General features: G+C 41.5%; 1 protein-coding gene across 2 annotated transcripts in view; it reads left to right on the plus strand.

Moving 5' to 3' along the window:
• The first annotated feature begins 2,157 nt into the window (after positions 1–2,157).
• The window catches only part of LOC144236229 (PALM2-AKAP2 fusion protein-like), a 130,162-nt gene continuing 111,924 nt past the window's right edge, over positions 2,158–20,395 (plus strand). For both annotated transcript variants that reach the window (XM_077769844.1, XM_077769848.1), the window contains exon 1: positions 2,158–2,240. In XM_077769844.1, the coding sequence (XP_077625970.1) occupies positions 2,229–2,240 (12 nt within the window). In that variant the 5' untranslated portion in view covers positions 2,158–2,228. The remainder of the gene's footprint in view (positions 2,241–20,395) is intronic.

The following is a 20,395-nucleotide window of genomic DNA, read 5'->3' on the forward strand; positions in this document are numbered from 1 at the left end:
CTTGAGAAGTTGCAGCGGAAATGGCAAGATGACAAAGCCTAAAATGTTTACTATGTGGCACAGAAAATGTTTGCCAATCCTGGTTTAACATAATGCTAGATAATTGAAATTTTGGAATTTGGGCTATTCACACAGGTTTGGGATGGATGTTGTCCCTGAGTTACCCCTAGGGAAAATTATTTGTTAAGGAAATCGACAATGTAAGCAAATATTACACAGTCAATTTTAACCTATTTAAGAAAACAATCTTTTTAATACTTTAGGCTGTGAGCATTCATATCCCAGCAGGCAGTTATTATACCAATTATAAAATTTGTATCTACTGGTTAAAGTAGACCCTTAAAAACTTTAATAAGCCTTACTTTTTTAGCTTTTAAGAAGATGACTTTAGGGGCACCTGGGTGGCTCAGTATGTTAAGTGACCGACTCTTGATCTAGGCTCAGGTCACGATCTCATGGCTGATGGGATTGAGGCCCTGGGATTATCTCTCTCCCTCTTTTCGTGCCTCCCCAACCCCCCAAAATAAAGAAATCAACTTATAAATAATTAAAAAAAAAAGAAAGAAGACTGTTGAAAAAAGAAGATGACTTTATCTGCAATAAATCTGTTTTTAAAAACATACTTGTTATTACTTCAAACTTTTCCCTAATATGGATCATTCCACCATGATTCACACACATAATTTCATCTGAATTGGTGCAGTTAGGCTATATTGCATTCATGGGTATTTCTTTTTTTTTTTTTTTTAATAGTTTATTGTCAAGTTGGTTTCCATATAACACCCAGTGCTCATCCCCACAAGTGCCCTCCTCCATGCCCATCACCCCCTTCCCCTCCCCCCACCCCTATCAGTCCTCAGTTTGTTCTCAGCATTCAAGAGTCTCTCATGGTTTGCCTCCCTCTCTCTCCCCCACTATTTTTCCCCGCTTCTTCTCCCCCATGGTCCTCTGTTAAGTTCCTCCTAATCCTCCTATACGTGCAAACATATGGTATCTGCCCTTCTCTGCTTGACTTATTTCGCTCAGCATAACACCCTCAAGTTCCATCCACATTGCTACACATGGCCAGATTTCATTCTTTCTCATCGCCATGTAGTATTCCATTGTATAGATGAACCACATCTTCTTGATCCATTCGTCAGTTGATGGGCACTTAGGCTCTTTCCATGTTTTGGCTATTGTTGAGAGTGCTGCTATGAACATTGGGGTCCATGTGCCCCTATGCGTCAGCACTCCTGTATCCCTTGGGTAAATTCCTAGCCGTGCTATTGCTGGGTCATAGGGGAGTTCTACTGTTAATTTTTTGAGGAATCTCCACACTGTTTTCCAGAGGGGCATTCATGGGTATTTCTAAACACCAACCCCTGATCTCCTTTTTGAGGTGAAGAGAGCAAAACCTTGTATATTGTCATGTGTTTAATCTTGGAGATCATCTGAGAGCTTAAGGAAAAAGGAACACTAAAATGTATCAAGACTTGGGGAGAAAACATATGTAGATTTTAAAAGAGGGAGGTGGATAGGGGGATGGGCTAAATGGGTGATGGGTGTTAAGAAGGGCACTTGTTGGAATGAGCTCTGGGTGTTGTGTGTCAGTGATGAATCATTGGATTCTACTCCTGAAAACCAATAGTATGCTGTATGTTAACTTACTTGAATTTAAATTAAAAAATAAAATAAAAGTGAATATAAACTCTCAGTCATTTCCAGTATGTGTATGGAATCTAGGGCAGTGAATAATCTGGAGTCACTTCTATTGGGTGTTGAATTAGATTCAGATGGGTGTGTTTCTGTGTCCTGGGATTCACTTTAAGCCTCCAGCTGGACCTCAGTATGAGGGCTGGATTCTGGAAGAGTTCATGCCAACTTCTTCTCCACTCCACACTGAGAATGGAACTGTCTATAAGACACAGAATTTGGACAGTGGACTCCAAAGTTGGAGATCAGGTAAAAAGAAAGGAGCTACTGATTGGCCACATTTTTGAAAGTACACTTTCCCAGTAACCGCCCAGCAGGTTAGCTGGGGGATGTGACATCAGTCTCCTTTATAACACACATGGGACAGGAATGTGCGAAATGTCAGTTAAGTGTCTATCCATGCCAGCTGAATGCACTTGAATCAAATGGCATTTGTTTTGTTTTGTTTCGATTTTTCAGGGGTCGGGTGGGAAAGTGTGCTGCTAAAGGGAGATGAGGCAGCCTCGGATGCCACAGAAACATCCAGCGCAGACATGACCATCAAGGTAAGAGATCTTCTCTCTGGTTCAATTCTCAAAGGGCATCTCCAGAGGAAAATGAGCCTATGGCAGACTTCCACGGACAAAATGAGCACTGCCTCTCAATGCTGCTGGGATTCTCTCTCTATTCCCTGGAGCCTCAGTGAGTTAGCCAGACCTAAGATTTTCTGAAATTTGGCATCTGGATTAGGAAACCACCTGAAAGCTAGAATCCAACACATGCATTCCAGTAGTCTGTTGCAGGATCTCCACTGAATATGTACATGTAGGTTGTCTGCAAGTGCTAACCCCACGGGCACAGTGGAGCAGATCTGAATGTTCAGAGCTGAGAGCCTGGGCCCCACTGTACACTGTGAAGAAAGGTCAGATTGATTTGGACTCATGATTTCCAGTGATGTCAGCGGGAAGGCAGCACATGGCCCACTCCAGCTGGAACACTAATGGCCAAAAGTTTACAAAGTGAGTCATCTGGTAATCAACCTAATTATCACTGTTCAAATTAAATACATGAATTTATAATCATTGCCTAGATTGAGAAATCCATAGCAGAATGCATCAGACTCAACCACTTGCCCTCTATTACTAGATTAGACAAAAAAGAATGGTTCTTCCTTCTTGAAAATCTGTTTATATTTCAGTTAACTGAGGCCAGGGGTAAGAGGGCTTTCTAACATTTTTGCCTGAATGATGAGAATTTAAATATAGGCCACATATGAATTTTTCTTTGAGAAATAAATAGTGCCCCCCACCACCTTTTTAAGTAAGCTCTAAGCCCAACATGGGGCTTGAACTCACAAACCCAAGATCAAAAGTCACCTGCTCCACCAACTGAGCCAGCCAGGTGCCCCAAGTAGCGTCCCTTTTTATACTGAGATATCCCTAGAGATATTCCACTTCTGGATTTATCAGTAGAGATTGTACAAAAGAATATACACGATGAATTTATTCAAGCTCTCCTTTGTAATGTGCAGGCTGTACTTAAATTATCTATGTTAAAAATGTTAGAGAAAGCAAACAAAAATGCCACTAAACTAAATGAAAGATGGGATAGTTACCTGATTGGTCAAAAAAGTCAACTAATCTAAACAATAACTGTCCGGCACTGAACGTTCATTTGCTTATAATTATGTCATTATGTTTAGCATAATTTGCAAGACAATAATTTAGATTCAATGGTGTATTTGCATTTCACTGGCTGTTATTGGAAGGACATAAGTTTGTATCTATGACCGCATCAGACAGAGAGGCGTGGGCGGATGAGCTTGGTGGATTTGAATTTGCTACTTTGGAATCTGTCATCATTTTAAGAATTCATTTCTGGGATGTGTTACTAGCATAGCTGCAGATGTAGTGCAGACATTTAAATGATCAGAAAGGCTAGAGTTTGTGTTATAAAAGCAAATGGCATGTTCTGATAGAATCAAGTCTTGCCCGAGTCCCATTTTTTTTAGTTAAATTATTTATTTTGAGAGAGATGGAGAGTGTGAGCAGGGGAGGGGCAGAGAAGAAGAGAGAGAATCCCAAGCAGGCCCTGTTCTGTTAGTGCAGAGCCTGATACAGGGCTCAGTCTCACAAACCATGACATCATGACCTGAGCTGAAAACAAGAGTTGGACACTTAACCATTTGAGCTACCTGGGCGCCCCTAGGTCTTATTTTATAAGCAGTCTACTGATCCTTGGAACCAGGATCTTGAATAAAGTTGTATTTGGGTCTGGCCAGTTTAGATGTCATTCTTGATCTCCCCTCTTCTTTAGTAAATAGCTGGGAATGTTTAATAAGAACGGAGAATTTTTAGTTCTCAAGAACTGAACCCACCTTGAAGAATGGATACCATACACTTTAAACAATTAAGCAAAATAGAAATATATTTAAGTACACCAATAAATTTCTACAAATATTATTAAGTTCCTCTATTAATGCCAGTCTCTTCTCCCTAAAGAATTTGTGAAACTTCTGGTAGATATAACTTGGGGAAATACTTCTGTTTAGATCTTCTGCTTTGAGTTTCCCAATTAGGCAGCAGTCATTAATTTTTTTCCTTGGTTATTACTATGGTTCCCACCCCACACTGCTTTATGTATCCATCCTGTCTTTGTACCCGTCCGAAAGTAGTTTTTTTTTCCCCTGTGTCTGTAAGTGCCTGATGTTCATTAATTAACTACAGACTCCCCATCACATATTGATACATGTACAACTATTACTGTTTCTAATAACTACTTCGTATATCCTTGCAGGATCAGCTCTTCCTGTCTTCTGCCCTGGGAAAACAAACTATTCTGTTAAAAGCTTCAATTGCAATAAAACTTGATTAATTGATACTTGCCAAGGAGAGTATCAGGAGAAATCACTGTAATAGTTTGATTTCCTCCATAATTCTCTTCTTATGATAGACGCACCTACCTTAGTGCCTATTTCTGAAAATAGTGCAAAATTGTTTGCAATGTCATAATTGTCTGAATGTGATTTTGTCTACTACATGTAGCCTTTTAATACTGTCTTCTTTTGAAATGACAAAGTCGTGGTACAAAAAATATACATGACTCAGAAGAGTGAATTCATTCATAAGTAAATTTCTGTCATTCTGAGGAAGGAACATTGAACTAGGAGCATTTATATTAAAAACACCCTCTAAATACACTGATGTGAGGGGCGCCTGGGTGGCTCAGTCAGTTAAGCGTCTGACTTTAGCTCAGGTCATGATCTCACGGTTCGTAGGTTTGAGCCCTGCATCGGGCTCTGTGCTGACAGCTAGCTCAGAGCCTGGAGCCTGTCTTCGGATTCTGTGTCTCCCTCTCTCTCTGCTCACGCTGCCTCTCTCTCTCTCTCAAAAATAAATAAAACATTAAAAAAAATTTTTTTAATAAAAAAATAAATATACTGATGTGAGTAGGAGCATCATATGGGCCTGCTCAACAATTTTAAATCACTCCGTTTAGTAGGTTGAATTGTGAACCCATTCCTTCCCCCAAAAAAGGGAAGTCCAAGACCTATACCCTGGTACTTGTAAATATGACCTTATTCAGAAAATGAGTCTTTGCAGTATAATTAAGAATCTTTAGATGAGATCATCCTGGATTAACCCAGTGGGTCCTAAGTCCAATGATATGTGTCCTTATAAGAAACAGAAAGGGAGGAAAAACACCTGGAAAAGAAGTCCATGTGAATAGACAGAGGCAGAGATTGGAGTACGTGAAGGCCCAAACCAAAGAGTGTGTGGAGCCACCAGACAAGCTGGAAGGGGCAGGGAAGGATGCTCCCCTAGAACCTTCAGAGAGAGTGCAGCTCTGCCATGACCTTGATCTTAAAATTCTGGCCTCCAAAATTATGACAGAATAAATTTCTGTTATTGTAAGCCACCAAGTTTGTGGTAACTTATTATGGTAGCCCTAGGAAACAGATTACTCAGACCTACCAAGAATTGTACCTACTTTTCTTCAGTGTCAATGTCATGGATGCCAAAAACCAATATTATACACACCCATCGCGATTTTCTTATTATAACATATTCACCTTTTCTTTTTATTCAAGTGTAAGTTAACGCAACATTACATTAGTTTCAGGGACACAACATAGTGATTTGACAAGTCTAAATGTGATGCTATCCTCACAGGGCTAGCTACCATCATTATAAATTATCCTTGTGACTTATTCATTCTGTAACTGGAAGGCTGTATTTCCTAGTCCCCTTCACCCATTTTGCCCATCCTCCACATCCACTCCCCACTGGCAACCATCAATTTGTTTTCTGTATCTGTGAGTCAAAAAGCAGAAATGCTTTTTGTTTGTTTGGTCATTTGTTTTGTTTTTTAGATTCTACATGTAAGTGAAATCATATGACATTTGTCTTTTTCTGTTTGACTTATTTCACTTAGCATAGTACCCTCTAGGGCCATCCATGTTATCACAACTGGCAAGATTCCCATCCTTTTTTTATGGCTGAGTAATATTCTAGTGTGTGTGTGTGTGTGTGTGTGTGATATCCATAGGCACTTATCATTGTTAACTAGAAGAAAAGGGAACTCATATTCCAGGATAGCTACTGTATTGTATCTTATTTTGTTTTTCACTTGCCTAGACATTGATTTTTTTTTTAAGGTATGGATCAGTATTTTCTAAAACTTGCATGACTATGAGAATCATCTGCAGTGGTGTAGAAAACAATAGTAAAATTAGTAAAAAATAGTAAAAATTAGCATTTTTAAAGAGCTCCCCAGGTGACTTTTGGGGTCAGTTTGGGAAACCATTGTCTCAGCATTCAACCAAAGCAGTGTCGGGGGTGGCCACATGAGCCCTATCAATGCTCCTGGCTCTCCAGTTTCCAGGGAGCCTGAGAAAGGACTTCCCTGTTCAAAACCCTTTAATTCCATTCCTTTTGAACACTGACCATGGCTTAGACATGTCCTCCTGGCATTCCAGATTTCCTTGCTCTAACTGCAATTTCATTTCGAGCCATATCTTCCCCTGCATCTCCGTACCCATCCTGGCCATCTCCACCCACACTGTTTGCAGCCAAAGTGATCTTTTCTAAAGACCAACCTGGTAACATCCCTCTGCACAAGCCCTGCTGGCCTCTCCATTGTCCTGAGCATCTGAACCAAACTCTGCCAGACGCTCTGCTTTTTAGAGCCCCGTGGCTTTCATTGACTGCTCCTTGGGCTTCCTCCTCCTCTCTCTCCCAACCTAGTTAACTTCTCTTTATATTCCCGTCTTTGGACCACATATTATTTCCTTGAATAGTACTTTCTGATAAGTCTTGTTACATACTTTCACTGAACTCAGTACTCTTCCCTAGACAGTCTCACATAAATAGCCACAGAGGTCAATGTAGACTATCCGGTCTGCCCTGCTGGAATGTCATTTCCATAGTTTATGCATCCCTAGCACCTGGCTGAGTGTCTAGCACATCATGTGCAACTGTCAGTATTTGTTGAATGGACAAATCTATGAATGAACAAATGGAGACCAATCTCTCTCTAGACTGATTAGGCTGGACTGTTGGCCTTCCCCAAACATGTGCCACTTTAGGCAGTGTTTTGTTTGCTTTGCACTTGTGAGAGCCTCTAAATTATAATTCATTTTTTACCATTCCTTTAAAAAATTTTTTTAAATATTTATTTTGAGAGAGAGAAAGAGAGTGTGAGCAGGACAGTGGCAGACAGAGAAGGAGAGAGAGAATGCCAAGCAGACTCTGCACTGTCAGCACAAAGTCCAAATCAGGGCCCAGTTTCATGAACTATGAGATTATGACCTGAGCTGAAACCAAGAGTCAGATGCTTAACCTACTGAGCCACCCACGCACCCCATACCATTCCCTTTTTAAAAACACACAATTTGATTGAGGTATATAATTTACATACCATAGAGTTCACACATTTAAATATGTAATTTAACAACTTTTAAATTTACCAACCATCACCATAATCCAATTTCATAAGATTTCATCACTTCCATAAGATCCTTCATGCCCTATGGTGGATAATCTCCTTTCCCATCATGATCCCAAGAAAACACGTATTTTCTGTCTCTATAGATTTACCTGTTCTGTACGTTTCATATAACCAGAATCATACAACATGTAGTCTTTTGTGTCTTTTTTTTTTTCTTCACTTAGCATGATGTTTTTAAGATTCATCCATGTTGTATCCTAACCAGTATCTCACTTCCTTTAGTGCTGAATGTATTTCATTTAGTGGGTATTCCAGTGTTTTGCTTTGTTTCTTGGTCCTTTCACAAGTTGATCGACTGTTCAGTTGTTTCCACTTTTTGCGCATTATGAATAATGCTGCTGTGAATATTCATGCACAAGTCTTTGCGTGTACCTATGTTTTCATGTGACAGGGCTATGGACCCAGGAGTGGAATTGCGGGGCCATGTGGTAAATGTATGTTTAGCTTTGTGGAGAACTGTCAGATTGTTTTCCAAAGTGACTGCACCATTTTACACTCCCACTATCAACAGATAAGAGGTCTACTTTTTCCACATCCTAGGCAACACTTGCTATTGTCTGTTTTTATTGTAACCATCCTAGTGGGTGTCAAGTGGCTTGGCTTTGCATTTCCCTGATGGATACTGATGCTGAGTACATTTTCATGTGTTTAGTGGCCATTTGTATGCAGTGAATTTTTTAATGGCTTCATTGCCTTTATTTGCTGAGTGGTGGGCGCTGTTAATAAATTGTCCACCACACACAGCAGCTTCTCATTCAAGTGCTCAGTCAATGTTTTCTGAGTGAGGAATCCTATTCCTGACTTGGGACAGGGGCGGGGGCTCAACTTACTTTTCCTCCTTAGTATCACTGCCACCAGCCCAACCACTGTCCTGGGTGGGATGCGGGCTCACTTGTCTCTTTTCTGTCTGGTTAGTTTTTCCTTACATCTCACCTTAAAAAAATTTTTTTAATCACCTTTATTAGTGTATCAGGTTTTTTTTTTTATTGTGGTAAAAACATACACAACAAATTTTACCCCTTTAACCATTTTTAAGTGTGCAATTCTGTAGCATTATGCCATTCATATTCTTCTGTGACCATCACCACCCTCGATCTCCGGAACTTTTTCATTATCTCAGACTAAAACTCTGTATCCATTAAATACTTACTTCTGATTTCCTCCTACCTCTAACTCTTAGCAACCTCCTCAGTGTTACCTTTCATATATAATAATATCTAGGTGTCTTCTCAATGGGAATTTAAATGCATCCTGTTAATCTTAAAAAGCCCTTAAAATGCCTAAACCCCAACCTCACATTTTAATATCCGGCAGGCAAGGCAAATTAGAAAGGCAATTGCTTTACATATGTTTAAGTGTAGCTTTGCAAATAAAGGACGAGGAAGGTACTTAATGCTAGATTTTAAATGAATTTGCTGGTCCCAGGGCCTCCTTTCTTCTGGGGAGTAAACTGCCCAGTGCCAACAGCCTGGAAGCCTCTTGGTTTTACTCAGCTGGGTGCATTCTTGGGAGCCAGAAGTTGCACCTGCTGGGCTATGCATTGTTTTCTTGAATTTTGTTGATTTGATGACTATTCAAAACTACAACAATCATGTTGAAACTCTATCGATCTATGTTAAAGAAATATCTTCTGTGTAGAAATGATGTGATTTGGCTGCCATTTTAATAAAATATGTACACCAACTAAATCCCAAGTGCCATCTGTACCTTGCCCGCTTGTTCTATATAAAGATGTTAAGAACTTAAGTATTTGCAAAAAAATAAGGGCACAGAAAATTCTAGGACACCAGAATTTTTTTTTCCAGAAAGAAGCCTTGTACTGATTTACATTATTAAAAGATAAACTAAGACATATTCAAATTTTTAAGAGTTTATTTGAGCAAAAATCAGTTTGAATTGAGCAGTGCTGAATCAGAAGTGGTTTTCAAGGCTCCAAAGATGGCAACTCGGGGAGCGATTTTTATAGAAAAAAGGCAGAAGCAAAGAAAGGAAATAATTGATTGCCTATAGCTTAAAGCCTAGTTGGCTCTTGTGATTGGTTGTCCTTAGCATTTTGGTTTTACAACCTTGAGGTATTTACAGGCTTAGATTTTGGTTTGCTTACATAGGCGGCCATAGCAGTAAAGCTATATTAGTCTAATGACTTCTTTGTTTAATTAATTTAACAACATATACAATATTTCTCGCTTAGGCAAGAAACAAGATGGGTACCATTTAGGCAGGTTGGGGGTTCTGGCTGTAAAACTGCTTTGAAAGGGACATGTTTCCTAATCAAGGACGTGAGAAAGCAACATTTAAAAAAGGATGTTGCTTCTCTATATGTAAAACTTACCACTAGGAGAGAGATTGTTCTGGAAGGGCAGATGTTCTCCAGTTACAAAAGGGGAAAAGCATTTAGAATCTTCCGGTGATGAATAGAGGCCACAGGTTGCAGCTTTCTTTGGACTTGGCTATTAAAAAGCCATTCTGCTGAGGGTCTTTTGTTGACCAGCTGTGTCAGCCAGTTGCTTTGTATTTGATGATGACGACACTGAGGATTGTTTTGTGTGGAGCTCCTGACAAAAAGACATGTTTGGGACCAGAAGTCATTTCTACATTGTGTACGTACATGAGGATTTCTCTAACCCTGCTTCCTTGCCAACGGAAGTGTTTTATGTAGATGTTTTTTAACGGTGGAAACTGTTTAGAGTAGTGGGTCTCAGAAGGGAGTGGGAGACCGTGCAGCTACCCTTTCACAACACTCCCTCTTTGAGAATCACTGTCTTGAATTCTTTTTTGAAATATGCATTTTGCAGTATCACCAGGTAACAAATGTGGCAAGGCTGCGCTGTAAACTGTGATAGGCTGCATCAGTATTGGTAATTATTATTCCTAAGTGTTACTCTCTATTTGTCAAATAAAATGAAAGCCAAATCAATGACGTCATAGCCATTGACAGCTCTCTATTGTCTACATATAGATAAGGAATATTCCTGGCAAAGGACAGATCTCAGGTACTTCTGTGCCATTTTATTTTTCACCATGTTCCCTTACCAACACCAATAGCTAATATTGACTGGGCATTTGCTACACACTCAGTTCTGTGCTAGGCCCTTCCATGCACCATCTTCTGGAATCCTCAAATGGACCCTGAGAGGGAGGGACTTATTAATCCCATTTTACAGATGTGGCCACTGTGGCATAGTAAAGTGAAGTAACTTATCAAAGATGTCAAAGTGAGCATGTGAACCTGGTAGAAAGACACTGTTTAACCTCTCTATTTGAGTATTAATAAATGCAAATTAGTTTTACTATTAGATAAGCAGGGGAGCTCTAAGGATGAGGCAGAAGTACTTTGCCAGATAAAATACTGGACACTCAGTTAAATTGGATTTTAGATTAGCAATGAATAGATTTTTAGCATCAGTATGTCCCAAATATTACATGGGACATACCAAGAAATGGTTTGTTGGTTACCCAAAATTTAAATTTAATTGGGTGTCCTATATTTTAATTTGCTAAGTCTGGCAGCCCTAATCAGGATGAGTGTTGCAAAGGAGATGAAGATAATTGCTTAATGCATTTGATTAGTATGGTTTCGGATTATTTGGGGTTTGGGATTTTGTTTTTTTTTACCAGGACTTTACTCATTCAGGGATAATAATATGTTATATTAGGCTTTAAATCAGACAGATACACCATTTCAGTTCACAAAATATACTGAGAGCCTATCAACAAACCTCTCCTGACTTCTTTTTTTTTCTGGAAATAAAGGCTTCTGAACCTGACGCATGTCAAGATCTGTACCTCATTGGTTTCTCTATGAAGTGAAACTACAGGAAATTCTGTCCTCATTTTTGTTGTTGTTGTTGTATCTTGAATGAAAAAAATTGTTTTCCTTAATCTGGGCATGTTATAATTTTTCTAAAGTCCATTCTAGAATTTTAATTTTAGCTGGGCTATTGGTGTTGGCCTGATTTCATTTTCTGCAGATAGCTTCATCCCAGTGTTTAAAATGTTGATGAAATAGTCTTGTGCTTATACCAACTCTAGTACTTGGTAAAATTCCCCTCTCTCTGAGTCCCCTCCTAAAATAGATGACAGTGGCCTGGATATTCCAAGCCCAAGTTCTGATACATTCACAATATTTCCTGAACACACCAGTGCATTTCCTCTTCTGTACATTTCTAGCATTCCAGCAGTGGGAGCGACTAATGATGATAAAGCTCTAGAAATAGTCTCTGTTCGTGTAGGTCAGGGCCCATTTGCAGATAAACCTGTCTTCTTATGAGTGGTTCATTGGCAAGTACCAAAGTCTATGACTTCCCAGAGAGCTAAGTTTAGCAAACCAAATGCAAAAGCCATTGGCAGAAGCCATGGGTCTTTGGTGCTCTTGGAAAGCTGCCAATCTGGTTCCCACTTAAACAGTGGTTTGCCTATCTAGTTCATTTACTAATAAATTATGAATGTCTGGGAGGGTTTAGAATGGTCACAGGTTATTCCTGAAAAACAAATGATTCATAAGCCTTGTCCTTCTGAAACAAGTTGAGTATCACAGACGCCTCATGAATCTTGAGTGTAATTCTCAGGAATATCTGTTGGATTCATAGGCAGAAACATCTTGCTTCAATATACAAGTATTTGAGGCTGTGTTAAGTGAGCATCTAGTGCTCCTCTCAATAAATGATCAAATGCCTTCCTCTTCTATCTCTTTCTTCTACTCATCCCCCGGGGGAATGGCCTCCCTCCTTGCTTTTTTCTGTTGGAGTAAAAACTTGTAGTTAGCATGGTGAAAATTATGACATATGTGTAGGTTGTATGTAAAGAGAGAAAACATGCTCAGACTAGGTTTGAGATTGACTGGCTGGGAGGGACTGCAAAACACTAACAGGCTTACACACTGAGAACTAGGTTGTTCTGATGTAACTTGAGCCTATTGTGACTGCTTCCTCCGAAGTGAGCCAGTGGAGATATGACGTTTATTTTAGCTATTTCTGAAAAGGGAAAGATCCGAGCTGCTGCAGTCCCCGCTCCCTTTCTCAAAGGGAACTGGGCTAATGGGTAGGATATTGAATCCACCATCATGCTTTCCATATGCTCTTTGACTGGTAAGTTTTCATCTGTAACATGATGAGTTTCTAGTCTAGTTCCATTTACAAAAATAAATAATGAGAATACTATTTATCATATCGATAGTAATATTCATTAAATAATATTGATTTATTCTAACTTATTGAGAACTTTCCACGTGTCGGGCATTACCCTGGAAGCTTAGGGTGTTATATTATGGGATTCTTACACAACCCTATGAGATAGATACTATGAGTCATTTACAGAAGAAGAAAAGGTACAGAGAGACTAAGTAACTTGTCCAAGGACACAGCCAAGGAATCTCAGAGCCCCAATCTAACCAGGCTGCCTTTGTTCCTCATGACTACATCATACGGCTTTGCCTGGTAGAACAAAATAACAATGCTTGTATGCAAACATATAAAGTAGGTCTCGCAGCCCCTGATCAATAAGGGAGCTTTTATGTAGTTCTGTTTGCATTTGTTCTTGGATACAAAGTTGGGGTTTACCTGGTGGGAAAAGTTTCGATTTGCATCCCCAAGATTTGCTTGTTTTTCAGACTTGCCCTTGGGCCCTCAACCTAACAAGATTCTGATTACATTTTCCTTGTCATTCTACTGCTGTGATTCATGAATATGGTAAAACAGAACTGCATCTTCAGTAAATAAGGAAAGCTGGGCCCATGGTGAATAAATAGAACTTTCAATGAATCTGGAGATATTCAGCATACAGATGGCCTGCAATACTTTTAGGAGACTCCTGTACCCACCATGCCTGAGCTTATGACAGGTTCTTAATTCAGTTTTTCCTAAGGTATCTCCATTTCCATGTGATACAGCATTTGTTAACTTTCAAGTAAAAAAAATCAATTAATGAATGTTGTATTACATGCTTTTTTTCTATATGAGGTGTACCATATATTTAAACAGATTCAGATTTTAAGGGTGATTTTTCAAATTAATGTCACTAAATCCTTTGGGGAACTTTGAAAATAAAAGCTTATTTAAGGTTGAGAAATAGACAAACATTTATCCAGTATGAGCCACTATTTTTATTATTCTGAATGTGTCTTAAATATGTTGGTTCTTGCAAAGAAAATATGAACAAAACCCAAATATGAAAAAAATGTCCAAGTTTATATTAAGTTTATCCCATGAGTGACATAGGAAAACCCCTGTTAAGAGAAATGGCATTGCAAAAGAAACAGAGAATCTTTTTCTTTTTCAACTAAAAAAAAAAGGCATCCTGTTTCTAAGAATTTTTCATCCTATTTGACAGTTTATTAAAATGAACCTTTTTCTTCCATGTGGACTTCATCAAACTTTTTTTATCCTGCAATAGTCTTGACCCACCTTCCTGGTTTTTTCTTCTCTTACCCTTCTTTCTTTCCTCCTTCTCTCCTCCCTCTCTCCTTCTCTCCTTTCCTCTCTCCCTTCTTTCTTTGCTTCTTTCTTCCCTTCCTGATATGTTTCCCACTACTTTCCCAGCGTCCACTAAGGACAAGGCACTATGTTCCCTTACCTGCGTTATTTCATTTAACTCTTACAACTACACTGGGAGGCAGGTGCCCTCATCGTCCCATTGGTACGACAGATGAAGAAATCGATGCTCTGAGAACGTCACTGACTTTGACGTTCAATGAGTCAAGGACTGATCTAGGACCACTCTGGCCTTTTGGACTGAATAGCAGGAAGTTATGGAGCAACAGGCTGGCACAGGAAAAATTAGAACAAGTAACTAACACTTACGGAGAATCGATAAGGTAGGTTCTATGGAGTTTGTTAGCATTAACTCATCCAATGCTCACCACAGGCTCAAGATATAGAACTATGTACTTGTCCCTATTTTAAAGAGTGGGAAACTGAGGTACAGGCAGGTAAGGTAACCTGTGGAAGGTCCTGCCTGGAACCCACCTCCTGTCTGTGGTCCACAAGTGATCTTCCTTTCCTTGGGAAATGTTGAGCCAGTTAATGTCACCAGCAGCCATTCACTTGGAGTTCAGATCTGGAGCAAAGACCAGACAGTATGTTTTCCTTGTGGAGGGAATCCGTAACTTCCAAGCCACACATTTTTGTGCAAGTGACATGTCTGAGAAGAGCTGGGTTTGTGATTAAAGAGTTAAAGAGAGAAGAATGGCACGGAAAATAGGAGAGGAAAAGGAAAGGCCAACCGAATGCACCCATGATAAATGTTAGAAACGTTAGGGTCGTGAAGTCCTTTCATATGAAATACCAAATTCTTCTTGGAATTTGCCTTACAGGAAAGTCTAGTTTATTTGATGTTTTAAAAGTGCATTTTTTTTTTACCTAAAATCTTAAGAACTATTTTATTCAATGTGTTCTGAAAGGTTATTTTTGTAAGTCAGTCCTTTGTTTTTATTTTTTAATGTTTTTTTAAAAAAAAATTATTTCTGAGAGGGAGAGAGAGACAGCAAGAGCAGGGGAGGGTCAGAGAGAGAGGGAGACACAGAATCCAAAACAGGCTCCAGGCTCTGCTAGGTGTCAGCACAGAGCCCGACGTGGGGCTCGAACCCATGAACCGTGAGATCATGACCTGAGTCGAAGTCGGACGCTTAACCCACTGAGCCACCCAGGCGCCCCATAAGTCCTTTGTTTTTAAAAAGATATTTCCAGGGGTGCCAGGGTGGCTCAGTGGGTTAAGTGTCCAAGTCCTGATTTTGGCTCAGGTCATGATCTCTTGGTTCGTGGGTTTGAGCCCCATGTGGGACTCTGTGCTGACAGTGCAGAGCCTGCTTGGGATTCTCTCTCTCTCTCTCTCTCTCTCTCTCTCTGTCTCTTTCTCCCTCTCTGCCCCTCCCCCACCTCTCAAAATAAACTTAAAAAGACATTTCCTAGAAACCACTCAAATGGGGACTAGTTGAAAAGAGCATTTTATTATAATGATTTATGATCAGAGTGTTGGTGGACAGAGTGACAGGTGCTGAAATCTCCAAGTGGTGCGGGGCTGGGTGGGGGTTACTGAGAAAGGAGGACAGTAGTCTGGAAGAAACAGCAACAAGCACACCCATCACCCCGTCCAGAGAGAGAGCATGCATCTGACTGTTCACTGGCACATCCCCAGCACATGCAGGGGTGCGTCGTACATGGCAGGATCTCAATAAATATCTGTGAAATGGATGACAGATTGAATGAGATGGAATTTTAATTTTCGCAAGAGGAACCATTGCACTTTGGTTTAGGAGGCCAACTCGGGTGTACTGTGAAAGGTGGACAATATGGTTGGGGTGGGGGGGTGTGGAGGCCAAAGGCAGAGATGCCGGTCAAGAGGCCAGTGGTAGTCCAGGTGAGAAAGGAGGAAGGACTGGACTGTGCAGAGGCAGTTGGGCCAGTAGGAGAAACCACAGTGGCTGGACCTCGGTGAAGAAGAGGGCAGAGGTGTCCATGGGGACTGGATACCCTAAGTCAGGAAACGTGGGGAAGATGAGTGGCGGGGAGGCACGTGCGGAGTTTGGCTGGGACACGTGGGTTTGGTGAATACTCGAGGGAAGATGTCCAGCCTCAGGGAGGATTCTGGGGTGCACTGACTAGAATGTCTCTATCCAGGGGAAGGTCAAGATAATGGGAATGGAGGGAAGAAGAATGTGGTTGGGGACTCGCAGTGCTGGGGGCAGGCTGAGGAAGAGGCCTTGGTAGGGGAGGAGCTGGATAGGTCAGGACTGGTGAGGAGGGCTTTCGAGGTGAAGAGAGGAGCGTGAAGCAGAATGGCTTCCAGAGCTGGTGGACCCAGGGCACATAAAGTGATCTCAAGGCAGACAAAACAAGAGCAGTAGGGAGCTCCAAGGCTGGCAGAAGAGGGGGCGGGGGGCAGACGGCGGGGACTCTGACTCTGCTCATTTGAGCATGGCAGGGTCGCTGCCCTGGGATAAGGTGGCGCTCACTCCTGTGGGAACCGGGCACTTGGGATACAGTGCCCGGAAGGCATCCCCTTCTGAGAGTGGCCACGAAGCACAGCACACATGTGTGTCAGTGTGCAGCCTTCATCCCCAGCCCCCTTCCATCACGTTCAGGCCGGTGGCAGTGTCCTCTGCCTGTCAACTCTCACGGAATATTGAGAATGGGCTGGAGGCTTTAACAGAACCCAAAGCACAACCCCATGGGCGGCACAGCCCATCCTGGGTGCCTGAGCCGCCAACACCCCTGCTTCTGCAGCCTGTCTGCCTTACCGCCAAGACCACGAGAGATGGGCCACAGACCTGACCGTGGCCTTAATACCGGGGCTTCCCCTCACCGTCCCATGTAATTCTTGTTGTTTATCGTTCGCTTTCGAAGTAATACAAATACCAAAGGAAGCAAGGTTAGAGCAAAGGACTTCTCACTGGGCTGGGAGTGAGCAGGCCTGCATTTGAGTCCTGACTTTAACCCAGTGTTGCTGGGCGGTTCTACTCAAGTGCTGTCCCCCTTCTAGGATTCATTTGCTTCACTAAAAGCAACTAACACTGAGTTCTGACCTTGCCTCTGGCTCTGAGATCACAGCTTTATGTGGATGATCTCATTATGATCACTGCAACCATTATGGTAGAAGTTCTGATCTGCCCTTTACAGGTGAGGATTCAGAGAGACAGCTTTCTCAAGTTCACAGCGCTAATAAGGAACGATCAGGATCCAGTCCCAGAGCTCTTGCTCCAAAGACTCAATATTTCATGGACACTTGGTTATACTGTAAAATGAGGAACATGGCTTGGGTAACAAGTAGTTTTTTCCCCCTAGCTCTTATTCTCTTGTCTCTGGCATCTCGATATGCCCTCCCCCATCCCAAACAAGTGCAAAAAAGAAAAATCTTAAAATAAAAAACAGGAGCAGCAGCAGCAGCTGTCTGTCTAAACACGCTGTCCTCATCTCTGTGGCCGCCTATCTTATCTCAACCAGTCTATAAATTACTTAGCAGTCCGGCCCCTGGGCTCCTCAGTGCCTGAGCCCTTCATGGGAGTCACAAACTGTTTCCGATACCTGGCAGCTTTACTCATTTCTGTTATCTGTCAGACTTCTTATGGTATTTGAGTTTGCAGTGCCTGCTCCTAAAATTAACCAGGAAGTAGTCTAAAAAGAGAGGGACTCAGGGAGGGGAGAAGGGGGGAAGGAGAGGAAGTAAGGAGGAGAGGAGAATAGGGTGCTTTGGAGAAAGTATTGACCCGAGGAGGTACAGAGTCTGCACGGATAATGTGGCTCTGTGTGCTTTAGCTGACTTTATCATAAGCTATTGTGGCTTCTCAACAGACACACGAAATGATGCTCAGCATCCCTCCTCATCAGGGAAATACAGATTGAAACCACACTGAGATACCACCTCATGCCGGTCAGAGTGGCTAAAATGAACAAATCANCTATACAATGGAGTATCCAACAGAAGCTTTAAACATGCTGTAGAAGCAGCGATTAGCATTCTCTCTATTTAAATGACCTTAACGCTTTATAATCGTAGTGGCTACTCAGGGAAGTAATTAACTTACTCCGTGCATGTGAATTTAAAACACCTTCGTAATATAGCTCATCATCTTTGGTGAACTCACCTTAACACTAGCTAAGTAAAGTAATGTGAACACAGTGTTGTAGAAGGAAGAAGCCTGCTTTCTCCCTGGATAGTTCTCCATATTAAAACATTTGATGGGTTAAGTCAGAGGCAACTGTGGAAACCACCTCTGCGACAATCAGAATTATTTACGATGTCAAGATTTAGTCTTTCTCCATCCCTGATATCACTGAAAATCTTTATGGTTCTTTCCATAAATGAACACATAGCCTCTACTCAAAAGTTCTGAGGGAAACCTGGGAATTGCTGGGAAAATATTACAGTCCCATTTCATAAAAACTAAAAAAACAGTTCTCCATCTTACCTAAAATTGAAAAGGGATTAAACACCACCGGAAGGAAGGACAGTTTTGAATTTAAAACACAGATCATTAATGAGAAGCAAATCCACTGAGTTTACTCACCAAGGACTGCCCTGGCCATGGCGGGCACTGATTCCCAGTGCCCTGTGAACATGCTGTGTACAGTCCAAGTATATTGGGCATACTTTATGTTTTCAATGCCATGCTTTAAAAAGTACCTCATTTTAGGCTTTGTCTCCATAGGGAATAAACTCTGGAATGTTCAGTACTTTCTTTTTAAGTAATCTCTACACCCAATGTAGGGCTCAAACTCACAACCTCAAGACCAAGAATGTTTTTGTTTTTGTTTTTTATGGTGTTAAGACATATATTACATACAGAGCGCAGATGTATGAGATACTGATATACTCAGCCAGCCTGGTGCCCCTAGTAGATTTTTTATATATTTATTTTTTGTGTGTTTATTTATTTTTTTGGGAGAGAGGTGGGCAGCCAGGGGCTGTGAGAGAGAGGGAGAGAGAGAGAGAGAGAGAGAGAGAGAGAGAGAGAGAGAATCCCAAGCAGGCTCCACACTGTCAATGCAGAGCCTGATGTGGGGCTTGATCCCACAAACCGTGAGATCATGACCTGAGCCAAAATTAAGAGTCGGACACTCAACCAACTAAGCCTCCCAGGCTCCCGCAGCAGATCTTTAAAATGCTTCAGGTGTTAGAGGAGATAAAATCCTCAGCCAAGAAACAAAGAGCTTGTGCATCATAGGGCTTTGCTGTTGTTAAATGCCAAGTAATACACATGAGTATGTTCTTGTCGTGAGCACATGAGCTCTGGAGCTAAGGGTGTGGGACCCATAATCATCTCATGTAGCCATGGGTGACTTCTTCCCTCACCGGGGGACTCTGTTCTCTGTGTCCTCGTCCTTCCCCACCCTGCCCTTCCCCTCTGCAAATGGCATTTTTCCTCCACCCTTCCCAACACAGGGCTTCCCCATGTTGCTGCATTTCATTGGAGATTTTAGCTTGGAATACTGTATGGCTTTCTCTTTATTATGCTACCATTTAAAGGTATATTACCATGGGCAATCTGGATGATGCGATGTCACTTTGTCATTGTAGAGAAGGCACAGGCCAGCTACAATGTGGGACAAAATAAAGACAGTTAGATGGGCAAAAGTTGCTTGAGTTTGGGAATGTTTCACTTGGAGTGTTTTTAAAGGTCTTTTGAAAAAAGAGTCTCAAACGGCAGAGGTGAATGTCAGGAGGTCACCGTTTCCTTGTGTTAGAAGGTTCGGCAAAGGAAAGGCCAAGTGTGAGAAGGCAGGGAAAGGAAATAAATGTGGAACGGGCAGGAAAGGAACTTATTGGGGCACAGGAAGCCACAGACCCTGGAGAGGAAAGGAAGGAAAGGCAGGCATTGCCAATGAGGCCAAGAAGGGGAGTAAACACAGTCCTAGAGCCAAACAGTTTCAAGTGACACTGTCCCTATTTCTGTGTCCACGATCGCCCCTTCTGCCTCAGGACTGTGTCCCCGCCAAGTGCTCCCCAAACCAGGCTGGGCAACAGAGTCCTATGGAAAGCTGAAGCAAGTACAGATTCCTGGGGCTCAGGTCTTTTAGGGGGCTACTCTTGATGTGAACTAGCTTAAAAAATACTGATTTGCAGTCTTTCGATCTAACTGTCACTTAGCAACCAAGTCTGACCTTACAGAAGAGTTGGCTTTGAGAAGGGGGCTTTTAATTTGATAAAACACAACTGCAAGTCCAAACAAACGGTCCATTGACTGACCCGCGTCAGTCTTCTGTGTGGTACACTCCAAAAG

Source organism: Crocuta crocuta, unplaced genomic scaffold, assembly GCF_008692635.1.
Source record: "Crocuta crocuta isolate KB4526 unplaced genomic scaffold, BGI_CrCroc_1.0 scaffold95, whole genome shotgun sequence".
Classification (NCBI taxonomy): domain Eukaryota; kingdom Metazoa; phylum Chordata; class Mammalia; order Carnivora; family Hyaenidae; genus Crocuta; species Crocuta crocuta.